This window comes from Microcebus murinus, chromosome 3, assembly GCF_040939455.1.
Source record: "Microcebus murinus isolate Inina chromosome 3, M.murinus_Inina_mat1.0, whole genome shotgun sequence".
Classification (NCBI taxonomy): domain Eukaryota; kingdom Metazoa; phylum Chordata; class Mammalia; order Primates; family Cheirogaleidae; genus Microcebus; species Microcebus murinus.
The window spans coordinates 34,696,840-34,721,403 of record NC_134106.1 but is presented as its reverse complement, the minus strand read 5'-3'; the positions used below and the strand labels follow the sequence as shown (position 1 = coordinate 34,721,403).

Below are 24,564 nucleotides of genomic sequence, written 5' to 3'. Positions count from 1 at the left end.
GAATGGGGAGTTAGGGTACAGAGTTTCAGTTTAGGAAAATCAAAAAGTTCTAGAGATAGATGGGTGGTGAGTTATATAACAATGTGAATCTACTTAATGCCAGACTGAATCTACTTTAAATACTTAGGAATGAATGTCCTTAATATAATTTAAAATGGTTAAAATGATAAATTTGGCTGGGCATGGTGGCTAACACCTGTAATCCTAGCACTCTGGGAGGCTAAGGCGGGCGGGTCGCTCGAGGTCAGGAGTTCGAGACTATCCTGAGCAAGAGCGAGACCTTATCTCCACTAAAAATAGAAAGAAATTAATTGACCAACTAAAAATATATACACAGAAAAATTAGTTGGGCATGGTGGCGCATGACTGTAGTCCCAGCTACTTGGGGGGGGGCTGAGGCAGGAGGATTGTTTGAGCCCAGGAGATTGAAGTTGCTGTGAGCGAAGCTGATGCCATGACACTCACTCTAGCCTGAGCAACAAAGTAAGACTCTGTCTCAAAAAAAAAAAAGATAAATTTTGTTATGTATATTTTACTACATTTTTTAAAAATGCATCATAGCTGGGCACAGTGGTGCCCTGTAGTCTCACCTACTTGGGAGGATCACTTGAGACCAGGAGTTAAAGTCTAGCCTGGACAACATAGCCAGACCCCATCTCCTAAAAAAGGAAAAAAAAAGGGTGCACAGTATGTTTAAATCTTTCTACAATTCATAGTGTTCAGACTATGTGTGTACAGCTGTGATGGTACAATGAAATTAGGATTCAAATATACATCAATCTTGGTGATAAGACAACAAAAGATTTATCAAAATGCTAAAACAAAGAAATAGAAGCAGCATACTCCAATGACCTCCTGTAATAAGAACCTATGTCTCAGACATAGAAATTAATTTATTCATTCCTAGCTATTTAGTGAATACCTATACATGTCAGGTACTGTGTTTGGCACTGGGGATTCAAAGGTGAGGAAAAGCAGATACAGTTACTATACTAATGGATATAACAAGCTGCTATGTGGGGAGTAGGAAGGGGATAGACAGACATTAGTAAGATAATCACAAAAATGAATGTTTAATTACATACTTGGCTCTCTACATGAGCGTATTACAAAGTAAGTGACTGCCCTAAACTGATGGATTAGCCAAGCTTTGAAGAAAAAAAAAGTAAGCATTAACTATGTGGGGCCCTGGGAAGATCTGGGCAAAGGGAACTGAGCATTCAAAAGTCCTGTGGCAGGTCATATACTGTGGAACCAAAGGAAGGATCCAGCCTGCCTGGAGTCCAGAGGGCACAGGGGAGAGTATGTGGGCAAAGGGGCTGGAGACGGAACCAGGCAAACTCCACAGTCGTGCCGACCAGAGGAATGATCTGGGTTTTTAACCTATATGCCATTAAAAGCCACTGAAAGGACATAGAGTAGGAGACAGCAAATTCAGATCTAATATAGAAATTAGAGGTGTTCCAGAATGCAATTTTCTCTCTACTAAATCAACACAGCCTGACCTTTCTCAGAACCAGATTTGGCATCAGGAAACCTAAGTTTTTAGTCCTGATTGTGTCACTAATTAAATGTGAGTCCTTATATAATTTACTTCACTTTCTGTGCCTGGAGCTCATCACCTATAAGATAGTCTATCCTAGATTTCTAAGGCCTCAAACAACAAAAAAACTTCTTTCTTTTTTATTCTTACCTCTCCCCCAAAATTATTTAGTCCTCAGAGTCCAGGCAAAAGAGAAAAGCCAGTACCTACACTATTCCAGAGCTGAGGCTTTGTTCCAGCAATAGCTCCCTGATAATGCTTGTGACATACTGCTCTTCAAGCCAGGAGGGTGCAGATCCTGTTCTGGTCAACACCACAAAGGGAATCACAGGCTAGAACTGCCACCAACTAACTTACTTCCACTTACTAACCAATTCAGGATTTCCATTGTTCCAAGGAATTGTGTTACCATGGAGGGAGGGAAGAAAATCAATATAGGTTAAATTGATTTTTTTCCTTTGCATATTGTTCAAAATACACTTTTTTTTTTTTTTACATTTTTTTTGTAAACACAAGGTCTCCCTATGTTGTCCAGGCTATTCTTGAACTCTTGGGTTCAAGCAATCCTCCCACCTCTGCTTCCTAAAGTACTAGGATTATAGGTATGAGCCACCACACCCAGCCAAAATACACTTTATATTTTAATGAAAAAAAGGGTGAAATCTATAAAGTCTTCATGACTTCAATGTTTTGAGCGATTATGAATCTTATATATCTTAGATTAGCAGTGTTTGCAATTCACAGTTCAGCTAACATTCATAACAAATCTCAAAATGAAGAGGCTAGAGCTAGTGATGGGCAGGCAGCTTAATTACTTGCTCCCAAAATATTACTGGTTTGACAGGTGGCAGATATTGTCTTGGATAAACAGGTGTCAGACTGGGAATGCTGAAAGCCTATTGCAGCCAGGAAAGTCACAAAGAGAATCACCTAGGAAGGGCTATCAGGTCCAAGAGTTCCACAGCCCAGCCCTCTCTATCCTCTCTAGTAGAAGGCCTCAGACCATAGTTTGGTTACCCAACGAGAAAGGTACTAAAGTGATCAGTAGGCAGGCCATGGTAGCTCATGCCTGTAATCCTAGCACTCTGGGAGGCCGAGGCGGGAGGATTGCTCAAGGTCTGGAGTTCGAAACCAGACTGGGCAAGAGCAAGACCCCCGTCTCTACTAAAAATACAAAGAAATTAATTGGCCAACTAAAACTATATAGAAAAAATATAGCTGGGCATGGTGGCGCGTGGCTGTAGTCCTCCTAGCTACTCGGGAGGCTGAGGCAGGAGGATTGCTTGAGCCCAGGAGTTTGAGGTTGCTGTGAGCTAGGCTGACACCACAGCACTCTAGCCTGGGCAACAAAGTGAGATTCTGTCTCAAAAAAAAAAAGTGATCAGTACAAGATCATAAACATTGAAAGAAAAGTAAGAACTTGATGCTCCAAATTCAAACAAATGGCGAATCCATTTTCATTTAATGGCATAAAACAACCCATCAACCTTTCATATGTTCATTTTGGTAAACAATCTGCAAAACTCATATAATGAAAATATTAATGATCAATTTTTAACCACACCCACTCATTTTTACAGAAATGCCTCAGGATTTTAAAGTCTAAGTAAAGCTGAATCTGGAGTAGTCTGAGCAAGAAACAAAGGAGTCTAGGCCAGACACGGTGGCTCACACTTGTAATCCTAGCACTCTGGGAGGCCAAGGCAGGAGGATGGCTCAAGGTCAGGAGTTCGAAACCAGCCTGAGCAAGAGCGAGACCCCATCTCTACTATAAATAGAAAGAATTAATTGGCCAGCTAATATATATAGAAAAAATTAGCTGGGCATGGTGGCGCATGCCTGTAGTCCCAGTTACTTGGGAGGCTGAGGCAGCAGGATTGCTTGAGCCTAGGAGTTTGAGGTTGCTGTGAGCTAGGCTGACGCAACGGCACTCATTCTAGCCTGGGCAACAAAGCAAGACTCTGTCTCAAAAAAAAAGAAAGAAAGAAACAAAGGAATGTAAATGTTGCAGACAAAAGAATATATTTTCTTCAGTGATACCTAATCAAAGAAAAACCAATAATGATATTTAGATCCAAGCCATTTTAACAAGCTTGAAGCAGAAGGGTAGGTATAAAAGGTAATCTGATAGAGGTGACAGAACTTCTCAGTAAGAATCAAGAGCAAATCCAAATCCTGTCCCTAAAACCAGCTACACAAACATGACAAAGCACAATCTCTTGAGCCTCTGAAACTACTTGTGCTTAAAAAAAATAGTAACAGTGGCCGGGCATGGTGGCTCACGCCTGTAATCCTAGCACTCTGAGAGGCCGAGGAGGGCGGACTGCTCAAGGTCAGGAGTTTGAAACCAGCCTGAGCAAGAGCGAGACCCTGTCTCTACTATAAATAGAAAGAAATTAATTGGCCAACTAATATATATAGAAAAAAATTAGCCGGGCATGGTGGCGCATGCCTGTAGTCCCAGCTATTCGGAAGGCTGAGGCAGTAGGATTGCTTGAGCCCAGGAGTTTGAGGTTGCTGTGAGCTAGGTGGATGCCATAGCACTCACTCTAGCCTGGGCAACAAAGCAAGACTGTCTCAAAAAAAAAAAAAAAATAGTAACAGTAATAAATAAGTTAAAGTAATATATGTGACACACAAGTGACTTCCAAATAACTAAACGCTATGGAAACAAACAGAAGAGACAAAAACACTGGAAGGTATGAAAGTAACTTCCTAAAAGGAGCACAATAGGCAAGTATTACAGATAATACACGTAAAATGTATTTAAACTAATTAAGGTATATAAGTAGTGTCATCCTGAAAATGCTTTTTGTATAAATAGCCTTCACTCACAAAACAAATATCAAATGTTTAAAAGTCTGCCTTATTCCAAATGAACTTCACTTGCTGTCTTGCACAGTCACCAGCAGTGGGAAGCAGAGAGTTGCAGCAGCTAACCAAAAGCCCACACATGTGCTGTGCACCCCTCAGACCTACCCTCAGGTGAGTCAGCCCAGCTACTTGAGATCCTGAGTTGGTACAAGAGCTCAGCTCTGTACCATCTCGGGAACAAGCTCGTCCACTCTTACTCCTCAAACAGGCCAGAGGGCATTTGCAAGGACAACATCCAGAGTTATAATCTGGGAGCGTTATCTCGTAAGAATAGTGTTTATCTATATAAGGGAAGATGACCTAATACTGGGAAAAAACTTTCTAGGTTCCTATAAATGATAAGAAAAGGTATTTATGTTACATAGTTAGGGACAACATTGGGAGAGAAGGGGTACAAAACTTGTTTTAAATGACCTTAACTATGTTAAAAAGAAAGTTCAAAAGACTTGTCAGTAATCAAATTGTGGTGCTTGCACAGGGATAAACAGATTAACAATACAGAAGAGAATAGATGAAAAGTCCAAAAGCAGACTTACGTATATCCAGGACCTTAAAATATAATACTAGAACAATTATAAATCACAAGGAACAAATTCAATACAGGGTGTTAGAATAATTAAACATGTGAAAAAAAATTGGATCCCTACCTCACTCTACTCACAAAATTAAACTCTAGATAGATTTACAGTCCTAAATATGAATAAAACTTCAAAACTGGCTGGGCGCGGTGGCTCACGCCTGTAATCCTAGCTCTCTGGGAAGCCAAGGCGGGCGGATTGCTTGAGGTCAGGAATTCAAAACCAGCCTGAGCAAGAGCGAGACTCTGTCTCTACTATAAATAGAAAGAAATTAATTGGCCAACTAATACATATAGAAACAATTAGCCGGGCATGGTGGCACATGCCTGTAGTCCCAGCTACTTGGGAGGCTGAGGCAGAAGGATTGCTTGAGCCCAGGAGTTTGAGGTTGCTGTGAGCTAGGCTAATGCCACGGCACTCACTCTAGCCTAGGCAACAAAGCGAGACTCTGTCTCAAAAACAAACAAAGAAACAAACTTCAAAACTATTAGAAAAAAATAGGAGACAGCAAAACACGATGTAACAACAGAGTGACTGGAGCTGCGTGGCACAAAGAATGCCAAAGAGGGCCAGCAAACCATCAGGAGCCAGGCAAGGGAAGGATCCTTCCCTGCAGGTTTCAGAGGTAACATGGTCCTGCTGACACTGTGATTTTGGACTTTTGGCCTCTAGAACTGTGAGACAATAAATTTCTGCTGTTTTAAAAGCCAGAAAGGAAAAAAAAATACAACTGTTTAAGTAAAATAATAATACAAGTAAGGACAAAAGGCTATGAATCTAAAATACAAAGAAGAGAAAACTTGAAAAGCCAATAAACATATGAAAATATGCTTAAACTCATTAAATATCTGGGAAATATAAATTAAAATGAAAAAGTATCAGCTTAGTAAACATGTGAAAATATCAAGTTTTGAAGATAATGTAAGGAAGTGAATGAAGAAAGGAGAACCCTCATTAACTGCTTCTGGGACTATCAACTTCTACCACAGTGCACAAAAAATCTTGCTACATGTGGTCTAATTCAAAATGAGCACTATGCTCTGAATCAGCATTCCCATTCCAGTTACACCCTGAAAAGCTCACATACATACTCACAAAGGGACATGTCTTAGAATTTTCCAATGTAGCATTATGAGTACTAGCCAAAGAAAAATGTTTAAAGCACTCCAGATGTTCACTGGTAACAGAATACACAAATAATGTAGTATAATATGAAAGAATATTACAAATATGATTATATAAAGCAGCTGAAATGAATGAACTGGGTGTACTTACTAACATGGCTAGATCTCAATAATGGGCAAGTGGCAAATGTTACACAATAAATCTAAACTCGTAAAAAACAATGTTTATATTGTTTTTGGATCCATAAATACATAGTAGAGCTATAAAACACAGACTAGATTTATAGCAGATTTGTTACAGTAGCCATCTCTTGATAGGAGGCAGAGGTGAAGAAGAATAGGACTCAGGAGAGAATACTAGGGACTTCTACATTAAGTTTAGTGGTTGGAAAAAGTTTTTAAATCTGAAGAACTAAAATATTAACATTGTTTTTAGGTGGCCTTATGTGGAATTTTATTATATTATCCTTTGTACTATTCTGTAATTTGCTATTATTGTTTATAATGCACAAAAAAGGCTAAATAGAAACGATGAAATAGTAAGATCATTCTGATCTGGGTATTGAGAACAAAGATGGGGGCTTGCTGCTGTACTATTTTTCAACTTTTCATAATAAGCATATATTAATATTAGAATCGAGAAAGTCTTTTTGAACAGAAAAAACTATACAGGTTGCTACTTAATTAGATTCCATGTAGTTCTGGAAGTTCTTACAAACATGACATACAAACATGACCTCTATACATTTATACTCTTGCTTCTCTGGTAAAATACTCTCTAACATTTTATCTTGAGACAGTCTTGCTCTGTTGCCTAGGTTAGAATGCAAGTAGCGTCATCATACCTAACTGCAGCCTCAAGACTCCTGGGCTCAATCAATCCTCTTTCCTCAGCCTCCCAAGTACCTGTGACTATAGGCACATACCACCATGACAGCTAATTTCTTAATTTTTTGTAGAGACAGGGTCTGGCTATGTTGCCCAAGATGGTGAGGGAAAAAATGCAAGTTCCTCACGACATAACAGAAACACTGTGCTAGCCTGGAGTGCTCAGCAACATTACTACAAAGTAAATTAAGCAGGTACCAAACTACTTGGGGTGGGGGGGAGGGTCCCAGGACTTCTGAGTGCCTCAGTACCTTCTGGTCGGCTCAAAGCAGCCCTGACTGCTTTAGAGCTGCTTTGGTTATCCTATAGTGCCCATTAGCTAACTGTAATACTAAAATCCCCACCTAGTGGAAAACTGTGACATCATTAACATAACATTGGGTTACATGACAGTACAGTTGATGATGGTACTGTGTCTGAATGATTTGTTTCCAGTGAACATGCAAAGATACAATCTATAAACTTTGCATTACTTACTCATTGGGAAGAGACCTAAAGCAACACCACAGGGTGGGCACCTGTGGAAGAAATTCCTGTGCAACCCTGGAGCAAGCACCCTTATAAATAAATAACCTCTAATAATTAATTCATCTAACTTGATAAGCTGGACTTATGCCAACCATTCTTTGGTCTCTAGGCTCCCTCTCAGTTTTGGGGGTGGTCCTGGGATTTTTCCCAAAACAGCTGGTCTCAAACTCCTGGCCTCAAGCAATCTTCCCACCTAGACTTCCCAAAATGCTGGGATTACAGGTGTGAGCCACCACACATAGTCTACACTCCAAGTTTTAAACAGTCAAAATACAAATGTATTTTGGAAATCTTAAAACTGTGGATAAAATGTTAATGCCCCAATGGAGAGAACAAAACTTTATAGAAGAAACGACATTCCAATCTTAGAAAAAGGATAAGAAAAGGCATAGCATAGAGGCTATAGACCACTTATGGTCATAATCTATAACTGTACAGAAATACACAGAAAGCATAGGAAACAAATTTGATTGGCATTCCCACATGAGTTTTTACATTATCACAACAAATATTTTGTGAAAAGTATTTCAAATTGCTACACAATGAGAAAGTAATAAAATTTATCATTCATTGTATTCCATTCCATTAAAAAACAAAATTGAAACTTTTGTTTTATGTAATAAATACTGGCCAAATATCTCATCACACCTCAGTTCTCTCATCTGTAAAATGAGGACCCTATCATGCCTACTACAAAGGGTTATGGGGATCAGATATAATATTAATAAGTAATTTTGATTGGCAAAAAACCTATAGGTCTACTTTTTTGGAGCATGGAGAGAAACATGTGCTAGGCCCAATTCCTGGCCACAGCTGGTATTAGTGGCATAATTAACCTAAATACTGGTAGCTTCATTTGATCATGAAAAGAAAAGATCAAATAAATTTAAAAGATAGCAACCATAATATAATGAAATAACATAAGAAAACTGTTTCCAGTGAACAGGCAGGAAAAACTTTAAATATTGATATTGACTAATGACATGACAACAAAGTAACTCCTACAGCAAGTTTCAAGAGGAGATCACTTTTACACAAAAAATGTTTTTTGTGTGTGAAAAAATCAAAAAGCATTATGTATGATCTACAACTATGTAAGCACATAGACTCAGTCCATAGAAAAAGTAAAATCAACCTGGGCAGCTGGCACACACCTGCAGTCCCAGCTCCTTGGGAGGCTGAGGCAAGAGAATTGTTTAAGCCTGGAGTTCGAGACCACCCTGGGCAACATAGCAAGAAACCAGCTCAAAATAACCACAACATTAAAACAGATAAATCAAAATGGTAAATTGTGCCCCCCCCAAAAAATATTGTTTTGCCATATTACACCTCCTTCATGGAATAGTCATTCTTCTCTTAGCTCACAAACAGAAGAATGACTTGCTCACAAACAGAAGAGTGACTTAGGAATCCAGTTAACCAACTATACCCAGGCCAAATCAACCTAGCAGTCTGTAGGACTCAGAACAAGAAAGCTCCCAGGTCTACAGTATTGCTTAATGGCTTAATAATTAAAAAGTAGCAGGAGGATAAACAATTTCAAAATGTCAGAGAGTGTCTTACCAGTGTGATGTCTCGGGAAGCTGCAGCAGCACTCATATGCAAACTAGGCTGCCTCACAGAACTGCTGCAATCAAGGGCTCTAGCGAATGTCCCAACAGCACTGAATAAACCACAAACACAGTAAGAAAAAATTAAGCTTGTTATTTTTGTATATTTAAAAAAACATATTTAGGTAGAGAATGAAAAATTGTAAAATAAAAGGCAAAACAAGTTGTTGGAAGATTGAGAATCAAATATCAAGTAAAAAGTATTTTCCTTCTATAAGATTTAATAATTGACAAGCCAATCTACCATGAACGGATACTTATAATTAAATCAAGAAAAAATAGCTCATGTGGGCATAAAGAAAGACAAGGAAGATCTATTATAAAATGCCATGGAATAAACCATTTGTCTTCAAATTGGCTCAAAAAATAAAAAGTCACTGAGCTGCAGTTTGACTATTACAGCAAAGCAAGTTCTGATCACTTTTTTAGCCCAAATTATAAAATCCAGCAACATTTTTTCCTTGAAATATCATTAACTATAGCAACCCCTTCCTGTGATGACTCAATATAAAAATAGACTTCTACTAAAATCCCATTTATTTTTATTTCTCTTTTCTTTTATTTTTTAATACTTTTCTGGCATATTTGGCTATAAAATCCCATTTAAAAAAATTACCACAACAATGATCAACAAAGATTTTCATTTAATGATTTAGAAGGGCTTCCTCTATGTAAGGAACCCTAACCTCAAGAGGTACAGCATGAAATAAGACTCATTGCTTACTACCTGCATTTTAAACATGTTAGCTGAGGAAGAGAATTTTCTAAGCATTTAATTAAAATATAACATACATGCAGAAAAGTACACAATGCAAAGTGATGTAGGTATCATAAAGTGAACACACCCACACCCGTGTCATAAACATCCAGGCCCAGAAAGAATGTGACCAGCAACCCAGAAGGCTTCTCATGCTCCTTCCCAAATGGAGCCGCCATCCTGGATTCCACCACCAGCCAGCAGTATGGCTCAAATAGGATCACAATGTAGACACTCTCTGTTCAGCTTCTTTTGTTCAAAATGATGTTTGTGGATTCATCCATGATGGTGACGACAGCTGTGTTCATTCATTTAACCTACTATGCAGCATTCTTTTGTATGATCCCCCACCCCTGCCTCTGCTCTATTGTTGATTGACATTCCGTGTCGCTTCTGGTTTGGGGTTACTATGAATAGTGCCATGCATGCCATTTGTATACCATATCTTTTGGTGCAAAGGAGTATACATTTTTGCCAGGTATATATTTAGGAGTGAAACTTAAGGGATGTATACATTAGAGCAGGGGTCCTCAAACTTTTTAAACAGGTGGCCAGTTCACTGTCCCTCAGACCGTTGGAGGGACGGACTATAGTTTAAAAAAAAACTATGAACAAATTCCTATGCACACTGCATGTATCTTATTTTGAAGTAAAAACACAAATGGGCAAAAACACCCGCATGTGGCCTAAGGGCCATAGTTTGAGGATACCTGCATTAGAGGATAGCCAATCATTTTCCAAAGTAGCTGTACCAATTTTTACTCCAAGGAGACTGCTGGTTCTTCCACATCTTCACCAATGCTTGGCACTGTCTTTGAAATTTTCACCACTCTAGTAAATGGGCAGTGGCATTTGACTGTGGTCTTACTTTGTATTTAGAAGATTTTTAAAGCAAAGATTGAAAATAAAACGATACTAGGGACCAAGCCCTTGGTATCTTTCAGGCTAGCTTCAAAGGAAAAGAAAACATATTAGCCCTTGGCAATCAAGAAAAGGAAAAAACAGAATGCAAATCAAATTTGAAAACTACAATGTCTCCTAAATAATCCACAATTTGGACAACCTGTCTGGGGCCTCTAGGCTAGGTGTTCCATCAAGAATTCATTTCTCTAAGGATACCCTAAATCACAAAAAGAAAAAAAGTAAAAATAAAGAGATTAAATAAAAAAATTAAAAAAAAGAATTCATTTCCATTCCTGAACCCTCAGTCTCCTCTACTCAACTGAATGGTCCCTCCTCAGTGATGTACATCAAGTGTCTCTACCCACTGCACAGTGGGTGCTCAGTGAGGGCTCTGGAGTCCCAGTGCCTGGCCACCCATTCAAAGTGTGGCAATGAGCAGGGGATGGTAGCTCACGTCTGTTATCCTAGCATTCTGGGAGGCCGAGGCAGGTGGATTGTTTGAGCTCAGGAGTTCCAGACCAGCCTGAGCAAGAGTTAGACTCTGTCCCCACTAAAAATAGATAGAAATTAATTAGCCAACTAAAAATATATAGAAAAAATCAGCCAGGCATGTGTCACATGCCTGTAGTCCCAGCTACTCGGGAGGCTGAGGCAGGAGGATCACTTGAGCCCAGGAGTTTGGGGTTACTATGAACCAGGCTCACATCATTGCACTCTAGCCCCAGCAACAGAGTGAGACTTTGTCTCAAAAAAAAACAAAAAAAAAAAAACAAAACAAAGTGTGACAATCTGTGGTGACTGGCTCTATAAAAAATGCTATGTAAGGATGAGCTAAGACTATTTTTTCCTTTGGATTATGAAAAGAGTTCAAAAGAAAATCAGAGAATAATATACTGAAGGATCTTGCATCTACTGTATAGATCTAATTGGTTTTAACATTTTGCCATGTTTGGTTCATGTTTTAAAGAAATATGTAGGCCGGGCGCTGTGGCTCACGCCTGTAATCCTAGCTCTTGGGAGGCCGAGGCGGGCGGATTGCTCAAGGTCAGGAGTTCAAAACCAGCCTGAGCAAGAGCGAGACCCCGTCTCTACTATAAACAGAAAGAAATTAATTGGCCAACTGATATATATATAAAAAAAAAAAAAAATTAGCCGGGCATAGTGGCGCATGCCTGTAGTCCCAGCTACTCGGGAGGCTGAGGCAGAAGGATCACTCGAGCCCAGGAGTTTGAGGTTGCTGTGAGCTAGGCTGACGCCACGGCACTCACTCTAGCCTGGACAACAAAGTGAGACTCTGTCTCAAAAAAAAAAAAAAAAAGAAATATGTAAATTAGGTTAAAATCCCCTGTATATCCATTAATGTATAAAAAAATCCATTAATGAAATAAAGCATTGTTTTGCACATTGTAGAACTTTTCATAAATGGCTGCTTTATATACACATAAATGATCATACTGTATGTACCCTTGAAATATTATCTTTCAAATTATCTCTTTGCTACATATAGTTCTAACTCATTCATTTAATTACTAAAAAGTAATATTCAATTAAATGAGTGTACCAACTTAGGTTTTTTCCAATTTTTCCACTATGACAATGCTATGATAATTTCAATTATTTTCTGTTTTGGGGCTATTTTCTCCATGAGCATCATTTACCATTATAATTTAAAAAATAAAAATAAAATTCGGCCCCATTCGTTTTCTCAGAAAAGAAGAGGAGAAAGGAAGGAGACCAGCCAGGCAGCAGGCTGAATGCTCGCAAAGAAAGCGCTGTGCTTAGCAACAGGCCTTCCTCACACACGGATGCAGCGAGAGGGATTCCAACAGCATGTACTTATTGATACCCAAATGATCCATGTCTACAATAAATGAGATCACTGCTTCCATTAAAGATATGGGATTTCAGGGATTTAATTTCTTCTGTTTTCTTTGAGCAAAAATTAATGAGCCCATTTCATTTAAAATAGAAATTAATGATAGTAAACTATTATTTAGGAAGTGGTATGATATGTACTAATATTAAGCTTTCTTATATAACTAGAAAAAGGATAATACAACCAATGCAGAAAAAGTAGCATACAAAAAAAAGAATGTACAAATACTTATAAATTCTTTTATAAAAAGAAAAGATATTCCTTGACTCAATGATGACATACTTACCGTGCTACAACTAAAAACTGGTCAATCTGTCGATCTGTAAGTGGGCTATTTGGGTCCCAAACTTTAACTTCCAATTTTGACTGTTCCCTCTCATCTGATTCTCCTGTCCAAAAACAAATGAAATGGAGTCCTGTTACACACAAGAAACATTGTCTCATATGGTTAATGAGAATGGTCACCATACCTTTAGAAATGCTTGAGTGCAAGGTAAATGTGCATAGTTTTGGTACATTCTTTTAAACAGCAGATGTATAACACTTTGTAAAGGGAACACTGATGATAATAGAATGAAAGTAACCATATGGTACCTTCATTTAGTTGTTAACATTTTTTCCAGAGTACATACTCATGTGCGAGGGGCACTATGCCCTATGCTAAGAGATATAAAGATGAAAAAGAAAGCACCACTGCCACCAGTCCCTTAAACTATAATAAAACTTATACATATATACCTAATGATACAAACAAAAGAAGCAAATGCCATAAGAGACCTATAGATATAGCTGTAAGAATCCAAAGATTAGGGGAATCATTTCAGGCTAGCTAGGCAACAATGTCATGAAGGAGGTGGCATTTCTGCTGAGAACTATAGGGTTTGAATGTACTGGTAGTACATTCAATGTACTGGGAAAGGACTTTAAAACAGAAATGAGAACATAACATGGTCACTGGGCGTTAAAATGTGATAGAGAAACTAGCTCATGCTGTCTGGAGTACATTAAGGGGAACGAGAGAAGAAAGCTAAGAAAAGTGGGTTATGATTATGTTACTTCAGCACATTACCTTCAGCACAAAATATTGTTCAGATATTCTAAAAAACTAAGGTTGTATGAAACTGTCATTCTAGAGGCTCTTTCCTGGACAATTAGAAATATTCTTTGTTCTAAATAAAATTCATTTTTTATTGCACCAGCCATCAGAGTACTATGCTTTTTATACTATATTTAATTCAGAAACATACAAGGATGACATTTATGATCATTTTTGTTCAATATGAGTTCTGGTCAATGTATTAAGTTATAAATCAAAGGAATAAGAAATGACTAAAATGGCACAATAAAAAACAAATACAAAAAATACAATGGCTTTCCAAACAAAGAAAATACAATGTAAAAAAAAAATCACATTCATTTTAACAATAAAAACATAAAACACTATGAAATAAAACTGTTGGTTTTATATAAAGAAATTTTAGCTGGGTACAGTGGCACACACTATAGTCTCAGCTTCTCAGGAGGCTGAGGCAAGAGGATGGCTTGAGACCAGGAGTTCAAGTTTGAGACCATCCTAGATAACAACATAGTGAGACCCTGCCTCTAACAGCCCTAAAAAGCTCTCTTTTGTGGATATAATTGCCCTTTAGAAGAAACAAACATTAGTGATGTAAAGTGAGCAGCAGATGCAAACATACTTTCTCTGAGTCCCATTTATCCAGATCTAGGAAAGGTTAACTCATAGGAAAAGCAGACTGAAGATCTGACACAGGTAAGGTCTGACACATTAATATAGGCTACATCTATGCTTTCCGAGAGCAGCTGCAGGATTACCCGAGAGACTTTATCTAGTAACAAGACAGCTTCACAGCTTTTGCTGGCCATGCTTTCCTCCCTTCCCTCTCCCTTAACCCATGTCACTCTCCTGCCCCCACAAAAATCCCCAACCCCCTCTTTGTTCTATAACCTCAGGATGGTATAAATAGTTCAGTCATCTGACTCTTCTTTTAGTCTCATAGTGTTTGTGTTTTAAGTGTCATTTTAAGAGAGTCAAAAAGCTTTTAAAAAAATTTGTTTTAAGTTATAAACTAAAAGAGTTATAATAAACTAAGATTAATTTATTAGTCTACAGTGTTATACAATAATGTTCTGGGCCTCCACATCAACTTACCACTCACTCACTGACTCACCCAGAGAAAGTTTTAGTCCTGCAAGCTCCATTCATGGTAAGTATCCTATACAGGTACCTCTTTTATCTTTCATAGCATATTCTTACTCTATGTTTTCTATGTTTAGACATGCTTAGACACACACATACCATTCTGATATAATTTCATACAGTATTCAGTGCAGTAACATGCTGAACAGGTTTGTACTCTCAGAGAACAGGCCACACCATGCAGTCTAGTTGTATGGTAGACTATGCCTGCTAGGTTTGTGTAAGTACACTCTATGATGTTCACACAATGATGAAATTGCCTAAAGACACGTATCTCAGAACATATGAACATCATTAAGTAATGCATGACTATAGAATTAGTTTTGAAAGTCGATAAAATTATTTCAATATTAATCTCTAGAAGTCAGTTATTAAAATAAGATTAACCAAAACTGGATTAAATTACACAACAAAAGTAATTAAAACAATATTGTACTAGCACAAAAAGAAACATCATCAAGGCCGGGTGCGGTGGCTCACACCTGCAATCCTAGCACTCTGGGAGGCCAAGGCGGGTGGATTGCTCAAGGTCAGGAGTTCGAAACCAGCCTGACCAAAAGCAAGACTCCATCTCTACTATAAAATAGAAAGAAATTAATTGGCCAACTAATATATATAGAAAAAATTAGCCAGGTATGGTGGCGCATACCTGTAGTCCCAGCTACTCGGGAGGCTAAGGCAGAAGAATCACTTGAGCCCAGCAGACTGAGGTTGCTGTGAGCTAGGCTGATGCCACAGCACTCACTCAAGCCTGGGCAACAAAGTGAGACTCTGTCTCAAAAAAAAAAAGAAAAGAAACATTATCAAAAGTATAGAAAGAAAGCCCAGGCACAGTGGCTCACGCCTATAATCCTAGCACTCTGGGAGGCCGAGGCGGGCGGATTGCTCAAGGTCAGGAGTTCGAAACCAGCCTGAGCAAGAGCAAGACCCCGTCTCTACTAAAAATAGTAAGAAATTAATTGGCCAACTAAAAATATATAGAAAAAAAATTAGCTGGGCATGGTGGTGCATGCATATAGACCCAGCTACTCCAGAAGCTAAGGCAGAAAGATCACTTGAGCCCAGGAGTTTGAGGTTGCTGTGAGCTAGGCTGATGCCACGGCACTCTAGCCCGGGCAACAGAGTGAGACTCTGTCTCTAAAAAAACTAAAATAAAAAATAGGCCAGGTGCAGTAGCTCATGCTTGTAATCCCAGCACTCTGAGAGGCCGAGGCAGGTGGATTGCTCAAGGTCAGGAGTTTGAAACCAGCCTGAGCAAGAGTGAGACCCCCGTCTCTACTAAAAATAGAAACAAATTAATTGGCCAACTAAAAATATATAGAAAAAATTAGCTGGGCATGGTGGCACATGCCTGTAGTCCCAGCTACTCGGGAGGCTGAGGCAGAAGGATCGCTTGAGCCCAGGAGTTTGAGGTTGATATGAGCTAGGCTGATGCCACGGCACTCTAGCTCGGGCAACAGAGTGAGACTCTGTCTCAAAAAATAAAAAGAAATAAAGAAATAAACTGGATAATATAAAAATTATATGTGAAAATTTAAGTACTTTTATAATTACATAAATATTAACTAACATTTATCGAATGCTATGTCCTAAGGAACCCTTTATAGCAGGATTTCTCAATCTAAGCAAACACTTGCTGTGTATTATAGGATCCTTAGCAGGATCCCTGGCCTCTACCAACTAGATGACAGTAATATGCTCCCCCCAACTTTCCTGCTCCCACTTCCTCCAACAGTTGTGACAAACCAAAAATGTCTACACATTATCTTATGTACCCTTGGGGACAAAATTGCCACAGAGTTGAGAATTACTGTTCTACATGATTGCAATCAATTATTTATTTACACAATTGTTACAGGCTGGTGTTTTTAAGTTGATTAGCAACCACCACATCATAAAAAAGTCAGGCTGGGTACATGCCTGTAATCCCAGAATTTCAGGAGGCCAGGTGTTTGTGACCAGTCTGGGCAACATAGTGAGAACTTCTCCCAACAAAAATGAAAAATAAAAAAATTAGCTAGGCATGGTGGCATGCACCTGTATTCCCAGCTACTCAGGAGGCTACGGCGGGAGTATCACTTAAGCACAGGAGTTCAAGACCAGGCAACATAATAAAACCCTCTCTCGAGCAAAAAGAAGGAAAGGAGAAAAGAAAGGAAGAAAGAAAGGGTAAAGGTGGAATAAAGGGGAAGGGAGGGAAAGGGAAGTAAGGAAGAAATTAGCCAGGTGTGTTGGCATGCACCTATAGTCCCAGGTACTCAGGAGGCTGAGGTAGGAGGATCACTGGAACCCAGGAGTCCAAGGGTGCATTGAGGTGTGATCACACTGCTGCACTCCAGTCTGGGCAATAGAGCAAGATCCTTTCTCTTAAAACAAAACAAAAATAAAAACAAAACAACAACAAAAAAATATACCCACATTTTGCCCAAATATGTGAATCCAGAGTCATTTTAGTTTAATAACTTAAATGTTATTACACCACTTTTGAACAATTAAAATTTTAAATGTAGTATGTAAATTAGATTTCTTTTTTAAAATTCCAATATTATACGAAATACATTTAAATAGTAATTTGAAACTTCCCATGTATGACATCTTTTCCTATGGAAAATTCTCTAGGTAGTTTATTCAAATTCCATGAAAGATTTAAAATCTCAAAGATTTTAGGGGTGGATCCTGATAGGGTGGGGACAGATCTTTTGGGCAGGAAAAGGACCCAAAAGGATTAAGAGGGAGACCAGCATCTTACAGTTGCTCTGGAGTAAGGGTGGGCCTGCTGCTGCCTTGCCAAGCCTGCTGGTGAACCCACCAATGCTGAGGCAGCCCACCTCAGTCTGGATCACCTGAGTCTGGATCGCTGACTTGAGCTTAGGATTCTTCCAAATGAGCCACAGCAACTTCTTCAGTTCCTCTTTCTCTTCCACTAGTCTCTCTATGTAATGCTAAAGTCCCTCTTAACTGGAATCCATAGGGTAGTTTATGTGTAGTCATCAAGGCTACAGTTTTAGATCCTAGATGACAGCTCACACCCAAGGTGATGAAATGCCTACCAGGCAGGGTAGAAGTCACCCTGGCTTCCAACCCTTATGTTTCACAGAAGCTACTATGTCTTTTCACAATTCCATAGGTGTAGCGTCTAGGGTCTTCACAAGGGACATGCTCAGTCTCAAGAACCACTACCCTCCAGGAAGCCCAGAGTTACAGATTCTTGTCAAGTATTCATAGTTCAACTACAGTTCTTCCCTGTCCACACACACGTTACCAACAGCAGTAATTTTTACCATAAGCACTGTTGCCTGGTCACATACTTGACATTCTACCTTCATCTGGTTACCAAGGAATACAGCTAGAGTTAACCAAAGTCAAATTCTCAAACAGAAGAAGAAAGACTTTTGTCAACCCTTTGCCCACATCCATTTTTTTCAATCAACTTTACTGAGGTATAATTCTCATGCAATAAAATGCACCCATTTTAAGTGAATAATATGATAAGTTTGACAAATGTATATAACACATAACCACTACTACAACCAGGTACAGAATATTTCTATCACCAAAAAAAGTTCCCTTGAGCTTCTTCCTAGTCAATTCCCAGTCCCTACCCTTATGCCTAATACATTAGTCTTTTCTAGAGTTGTAGTCATACAGCATTTCCTCTTCTGTGTTTGCTTTTTTTTTTTTTTTTTTTTTTTAGATGAGGTATTGCTGTTACCCAGACTGGACTGCAGTGGCATGATCATAGCTCACTGGCAGCCTCGGATTCCTGGACTCAAGTGGATTACCCACTTCAGCCTCCCAAGCATCTGGGACTACAGGCAAGCACCACCATGCCTGGCTAATTTTCTAATTTTTGTAGAAACGGTGTCTGGCTATGTTGCCCTCCTGGCCTCAAACTAAGCTCCTGCCTCAGCATCCCAAAGTGCTGAGATTACTCGCCCTGCCTGTTTCTGCTTTCTTTTATTCAGAATACTGATTTGAAATTTATCCATGTTGTTGTATTATTAGTGTGTGTATTATTAGTTTGTTTCTCTTTATGACGAACTAGGATCCTATTATATGACTATAGCACAATTTGTCCATCCACTTGTTGATGAACATTTTAGTCATTTCCATTTTTGACTACTATGAATGAATTTGCAACATTTTTGTGTAAGTTTTCAGATAAAAATCTAGGAGTGGAATTGCTAGATCATATGGTAAATATATGTTTAATGTTATAAGAAACTGCCAAATTATTTTTCAAAATGTCTGTACCATTTTACATTTCCACCAACAGTAATGAGAATTCCAGTTGCTTGACGTGTTTGCCAGTATTTGACATTGTAAGCCTTTAAATTTTTAGCTAGTGGTATCTCACAGGGCTTTTAATTTCCATTTCCCTGATAACTTATGATATTAAAAATATTTGCATGTGCTATTAGCCATTTGTATATCTTCTGTTAAGTTCTTTTGCCCATTTTTAAAAATCCGATTATCTGGCCGGGCGTGGTGGCTCACACCTGTAATCCTAGCTCTTAGGAGGCCGAGGCGGGCGGATTGCTCAAGGTCAGGAGTTCAAAACCAGCCTGAGCAAGAGCAAGACCCTGTCTCTACTATAAATAGAAAGAAATTAATTGGCCAACTGATATATATAGAAAAAATTAGCCGGGCATGGTGGCACATGCCTGTAGTCCCAGCCACTCGGGAGGCTGAGGCAGAAGGATAGCTCGAGCCCAGGAGTTTGAGGTTGCTGTGAGCTAGGCTGAAGCCACGGCACTCACTCTAGCCTGGACAACAAAGCGAGACTCTGTCTCAAAAAAAAAAAAAAAAAAAAAATCCGATTATCTTCTAATTATGAAGTTATAAAAATACTTATATAGCCTGGATACAAATTCTTTATCAAATTTATGTGTTGCAAATATTTTCTTGTTGTGACTTATCTTTGCAGTGCCTTAATAGTGTATTTTGAAGAGCAGAAACTTTTAATTTTGATAAAGTTCAGTTTATCAAAGATTTTTTTTAATGGCTCATGCTTTTTGTGTCCTGCCTAAGAAATCTGCCAACTTTAAGGTCATGAAGATACTCCCCTAAGTATTCATCTAGAAGTTTTTATAATTTAAGCTTTTTCTTTTTTTTTTGAGACAGAGTCTCACTTTGTTGCCCAGGCTACAGTGAGTGCCATGGCATCAGCCTAGCTCACAGCAACCTCAAACTCCTGGGCTCAAGCGATCCTGCTGGCTCAGCCTCCTGAGTAGCTGGGACTACAGGCATGCGCCACCATGCCCGGCTAATTTTTTCTATATATGTTAGTTGGCCAATTAATTTGTTTCTATTTATAGTAGAGACGGGGTCTCGCTCTGGCTCAGGCTGGTTTCGAACTCCTGACCTCGAGCAATCCGCCCACCTCGGCCTCCCAGAGTGCTAGGATTTACAGGCGTGAGCCACTGCGCCCGGCCATAATTTAAGCTTTAACATTTAGATTAGTGATCCATTTTTAAGTTCATTTTTGTATATGATGTGACATAAGGGCAGAGGTTCTTTGTTAAAAATATATGGATATCCAATTGTTTTATCACCTTTTCCTTAAAGAAATACGTGCAGGTCTATTTCTAGAGTATCTGTTCTGTTCTACTGATCTCAATGTCCACCCTTATGTACTGTCTTGATAGTTTTTTTTATAATGAAATACGTTTATTAAAATATTGAACATAAATTTTAAAAATCAAATCTCAGGCTGGGCATGGGGGCTCACACCTGTAATCCTAGCACTCTGGGAGGCCAAGGTAGGAGGATCACTTGAGCTCAGGAGTTCAAGACCAGCCTGAGCAAGAGTGAGACCCAGTCTCTACTAAAAATAGAAAAAAACTAGTTGGGCAACTAAAAATAGAAAAAATTAGCGGGGCATAGTGGTGTATGTCTATAGTCTCAAGCTACTTCAGAGGCTGAGGCAGGAGGATCACTTGAGCCCAGGAGTTTGAAGTTGCTCTGAGCCTGGCTGATGCCACGGCACTCTAACCCAGGCAACAGAGTGAGACTGTCTCAAAAAATAAATAAATAAAACAAAATTTCAAAGAAAACTTTACTTCATTTACAAACTATATACACATCTTTAGAGTCTGTTGGGTGGTAGGTAGCCATAAATAAACTTAAAAATTCAAAAGACACAAAAAGATTTATTCCCTAGTGAGACAAATGCCAGAACGATCTCCTAGAATTCATCAAGATATGTTCAGAAAGAAAGCAAGCCTGTAACATATTCTGGCACGGTGCTGCTGCTGCCACCTACCCAAGATATTAATTCCAGTTCCATATTGCAAGCCAATGCAAATTAGAATCTGGCCACTCAGGAGTATCAAAGGGTTAGTAAAGAACGGATTCCAATAAGACCTAAACATCTGTTCTTAAATATGATATTTTCTCTACTATTTAATTTCCCTACAATCACGTACTAGCTAGTTACTGTGATGGCAGCGTCCATGTTTTTCAAGTGTATTTTATCTGTTGGTATACCTATGGCCTTCTTATTCCATCTCCCACAAAAATTAATTAGAAAAGAAGAGGAGTTCTGTAACATTGCATCTAGTCAGTTGCCTGATTACAGGTGAAAAGAAACATTCTGTATATGCTAAATCTTTCAGGATAAAATAAGAGTCTAAAACAACTTCCATATTTATGATGAAAAACTGGTAATCTCTAAAATCTACAAATCTGGTGTTTTTCTTTGTTAAAGATGAATACACAAAAAGCTAACAAGTCATAAAATGTAAAAACAAATAAGAAACATTTATAACCTATATGACTAAAACTATATTTTAAAAAACAACTCCTATTCCAACAATACCCAAAAGTAGCCTTGAAGAAAGGGAAAGACATTCTTTATTTCTGGTTAGGACATTCCAAGATCATCAAAATGCCTATTCTCCCTAGATTAGCTTAAACTGCAACCCCAATGAAAATAGGAAGGACTTTTTTCCAGGTACTAGTCAAGTAGCTCATTTACAAAAAAATAGCATGCAAGAACTAACAAACCACTGGCATAGAAAAAACACCTCAAAAACAAATCTACATGCTGCTCAATATTATAAAATGATCAATGGCTCCCAAAGTAATATATAATATTAATGCAAAGTCAACCAGAATCTTTGTGAAATCTGGAACAGAAAAAATATACAAATAGATAATAAATGTCAAGAAAAAACATGGTTGGGTACATGCCTGTACTCCCAGCACTTTGGGAAGCTAAGGTGGAAGGATCGCTTGAGGCCAGGAGTTCAAGATCAGCCTGATCAATATAGTGAGGTCTCCAACTCTACAGAAAGTAGAAAAATTAGGTGGGCATAGTGGTACGCACCTGTAGTCCCAGCTACTCAGGAGGCTGAGACTGGAGAAACACTTGAGCCCTAGAGTCTGAAGCTGCAGTGAGCTATGATGACATCACTGCACTATATAGCCCAAGCAACAGAGCAAGACTCTATTTCAAAAAAAAAAAAGGCTAGACGTAGTGGCTCATGCCTGTAATCCTAGCACTCTGGGAGGCCAAAGCGGGAGGACTGCTCAAGGTCGGGAGTTTGAAACCAGACTGAGCAAGAGTGAGACCCTGTCTCTACTATAAATAGAAAGAAATTAATTGCCCAACTAAAAATACACAGAAAAAATGAGGTGGGCAAGGTGGCGCATGCCTGTAGTCCCAGCTACTCGGGAGGCTGAGGCAGAAGGACTGCTTGAACCCAGGAGTTTGAGGTTGCTGTGAGCTAGGCTGACGCCTTGGCACTCCAGCCCGGGCAACAGAGTGAGACTCTGTCTCAAAAAAAAAAAAAAACCTGGATGAAAAAACCTGGATCTATCACACAATAGAACATTCCATAGAATATAATTTCATGGATCACTATACTTATGTAACACTGTACAAGAAAAGGTTTACACTAATAACGCTGTGTATTAGCAGCTGAGGAGGGATGATTTGAGGGATTACACCTTTTGTTTCCAGTACTGTATAACTGCATTTTCTACTACATTTCATGTTGTTTGCAATAAGATAAACTTTAAGACTGTAAAATAGAAAAAAGCAAAGCAAATGGAGCACATTTGTTATGCCAGGTCACAAAGAGACATGAATTCACCACAAGTACTTTTTAACTACAGAGAGTTTATTTGGGGATTGTGACTGGGTAATGAAGAGAGGGATTGAAAGAGGTGTCAAGTGCTGTATTGATCAGCAGATTTTAACTTGTATCTTGAGTCTGGCAGTACACTAGGGTGCCTCAAGAGACTCAATGGGGGCCTTATCCCCACTTCACCCAAAACAACTCTTCTTACTTTAGTTAAGGTTATACTGCATAATATTTCATATAAAGCTTTCTGTTGCCTGGATACAGTTTGTAAACCACTTACCCAGAGGAATTCCAGGATAAACTTGTTATAAGTCAATTAACACTATTTAATGAACTTTAAGATCTACTATATAAGCGAATATTCAGTTCCAATTTCTAAATACACAGGGTGTCTAAATATACAGATAGCTAGCACAACTATCCAAATGCCATAAGCTGTTAATAATTATTGCCCCTCCCCACAAATTAAACCTCAAGAACCTCAAGTCCTTTTGAGGGTTCTAGAATAAATTATTCCATTTTACCTATTATTTCATTTCCTAAAATAATAACTTTTAATAATTCTTAGCTTGGTAGACATGGTTCTGTGTTTGGTGTTTTTTTTGGGGGGGAGTGGTTGGGGTCTCCCTCTGTCGCCCAGGCTAAAGGGCAGTGGCACAATCATAGCTCACTACAGCCCCAAACTCCTCGGTTCCAGTGATCCTCCTGCTTCAGCCTCCCAAGTAGCTAGAACCACAGGTACATGCCACACATCCAGTTAATTATTCTTAATTTTTTAAAGAAACATAGGCACATTCTGTTTCCTTGAGCCGATCTCCAACTCTTGGCCTCAAGTGATCCTCCTGCCTTGGGTTCCCAAAGTACTTGAATTACAGGCCTTAGCCACCACACCCAGACTGCTTTTAAAATTATACCCAATCTTCATGCTTTTCAGGAGCAAATATCTTATTTTAAATAGCTTTTTAAATAAATGGGAACTTATGAGATTCCATGGTCTGATTTTTTTTGCCCATTGTTATTTGAACCATCCCAATTTCATTACTTTATTCAGCACTTTACACCAGCAATAAGCAAAAATGTATAGGCTTACATATATGCCTAGGCTTATGCTCAGGGCTCAAGAGAGGATCACATGACCATAGCTCAGGCAGTCCATAATTATAAAAGTCAAATAATAAAAATAGCAAAAAGATTATGTGAATGACATAGCCTATAGAGTTCAAAGAAAGGACAGATCACAGTTCAGCAAAGAGTAACAAAACTCTTCTTAGGAAACTTAATACTTATTCTGGGTGCCTGTATACATATGTATACCAAAGGACTTGCTGAACTATTTAACTAGGAGAATACACATTTATTAAAAATTCAGACTTATACACTAAAAAGGGTGAGATTTACTATAACAAATTATAACTTAAATAAAACAAGGGGAAAATTAACATTTTAATGACAACTTGGAATAAAATTTGATATTTTCTATGAAACTTAAAACATACATGCTCTACAACTTAGAAATTCTACTTCTAGAAACTTATTTTTCAGTTGTATCTGCAGAGTCCACAAGTATCGATAGTA

General features: G+C 38.6%; 1 protein-coding gene across 5 annotated transcripts in view; it reads right to left on the bottom strand.

Annotated features, from left to right (window-relative positions):
- The window catches only part of MTA3 (metastasis associated 1 family member 3), a 174,028-nt gene that overhangs the window by 72,626 nt on the left and 76,838 nt on the right, over positions 1 to 24,564 (bottom strand). For all 5 annotated transcript variants that reach the window (XR_012918547.1, XM_012756600.3, XM_020288595.2 and 2 more), the window contains 2 exons: positions 12,968 to 13,070; positions 9,099 to 9,198 (listed from right to left, as the gene is read on the bottom strand). Coding sequence is in view for 4 of the 5 variants with exons in the window: in XM_012756600.3 (XP_012612054.1) it covers positions 9,099 to 9,198; positions 12,968 to 13,070 (203 nt within the window). In the remaining variant the exon portion in view is untranslated. The remainder of the gene's footprint in view (positions 1 to 9,098; positions 9,199 to 12,967; positions 13,071 to 24,564) is intronic.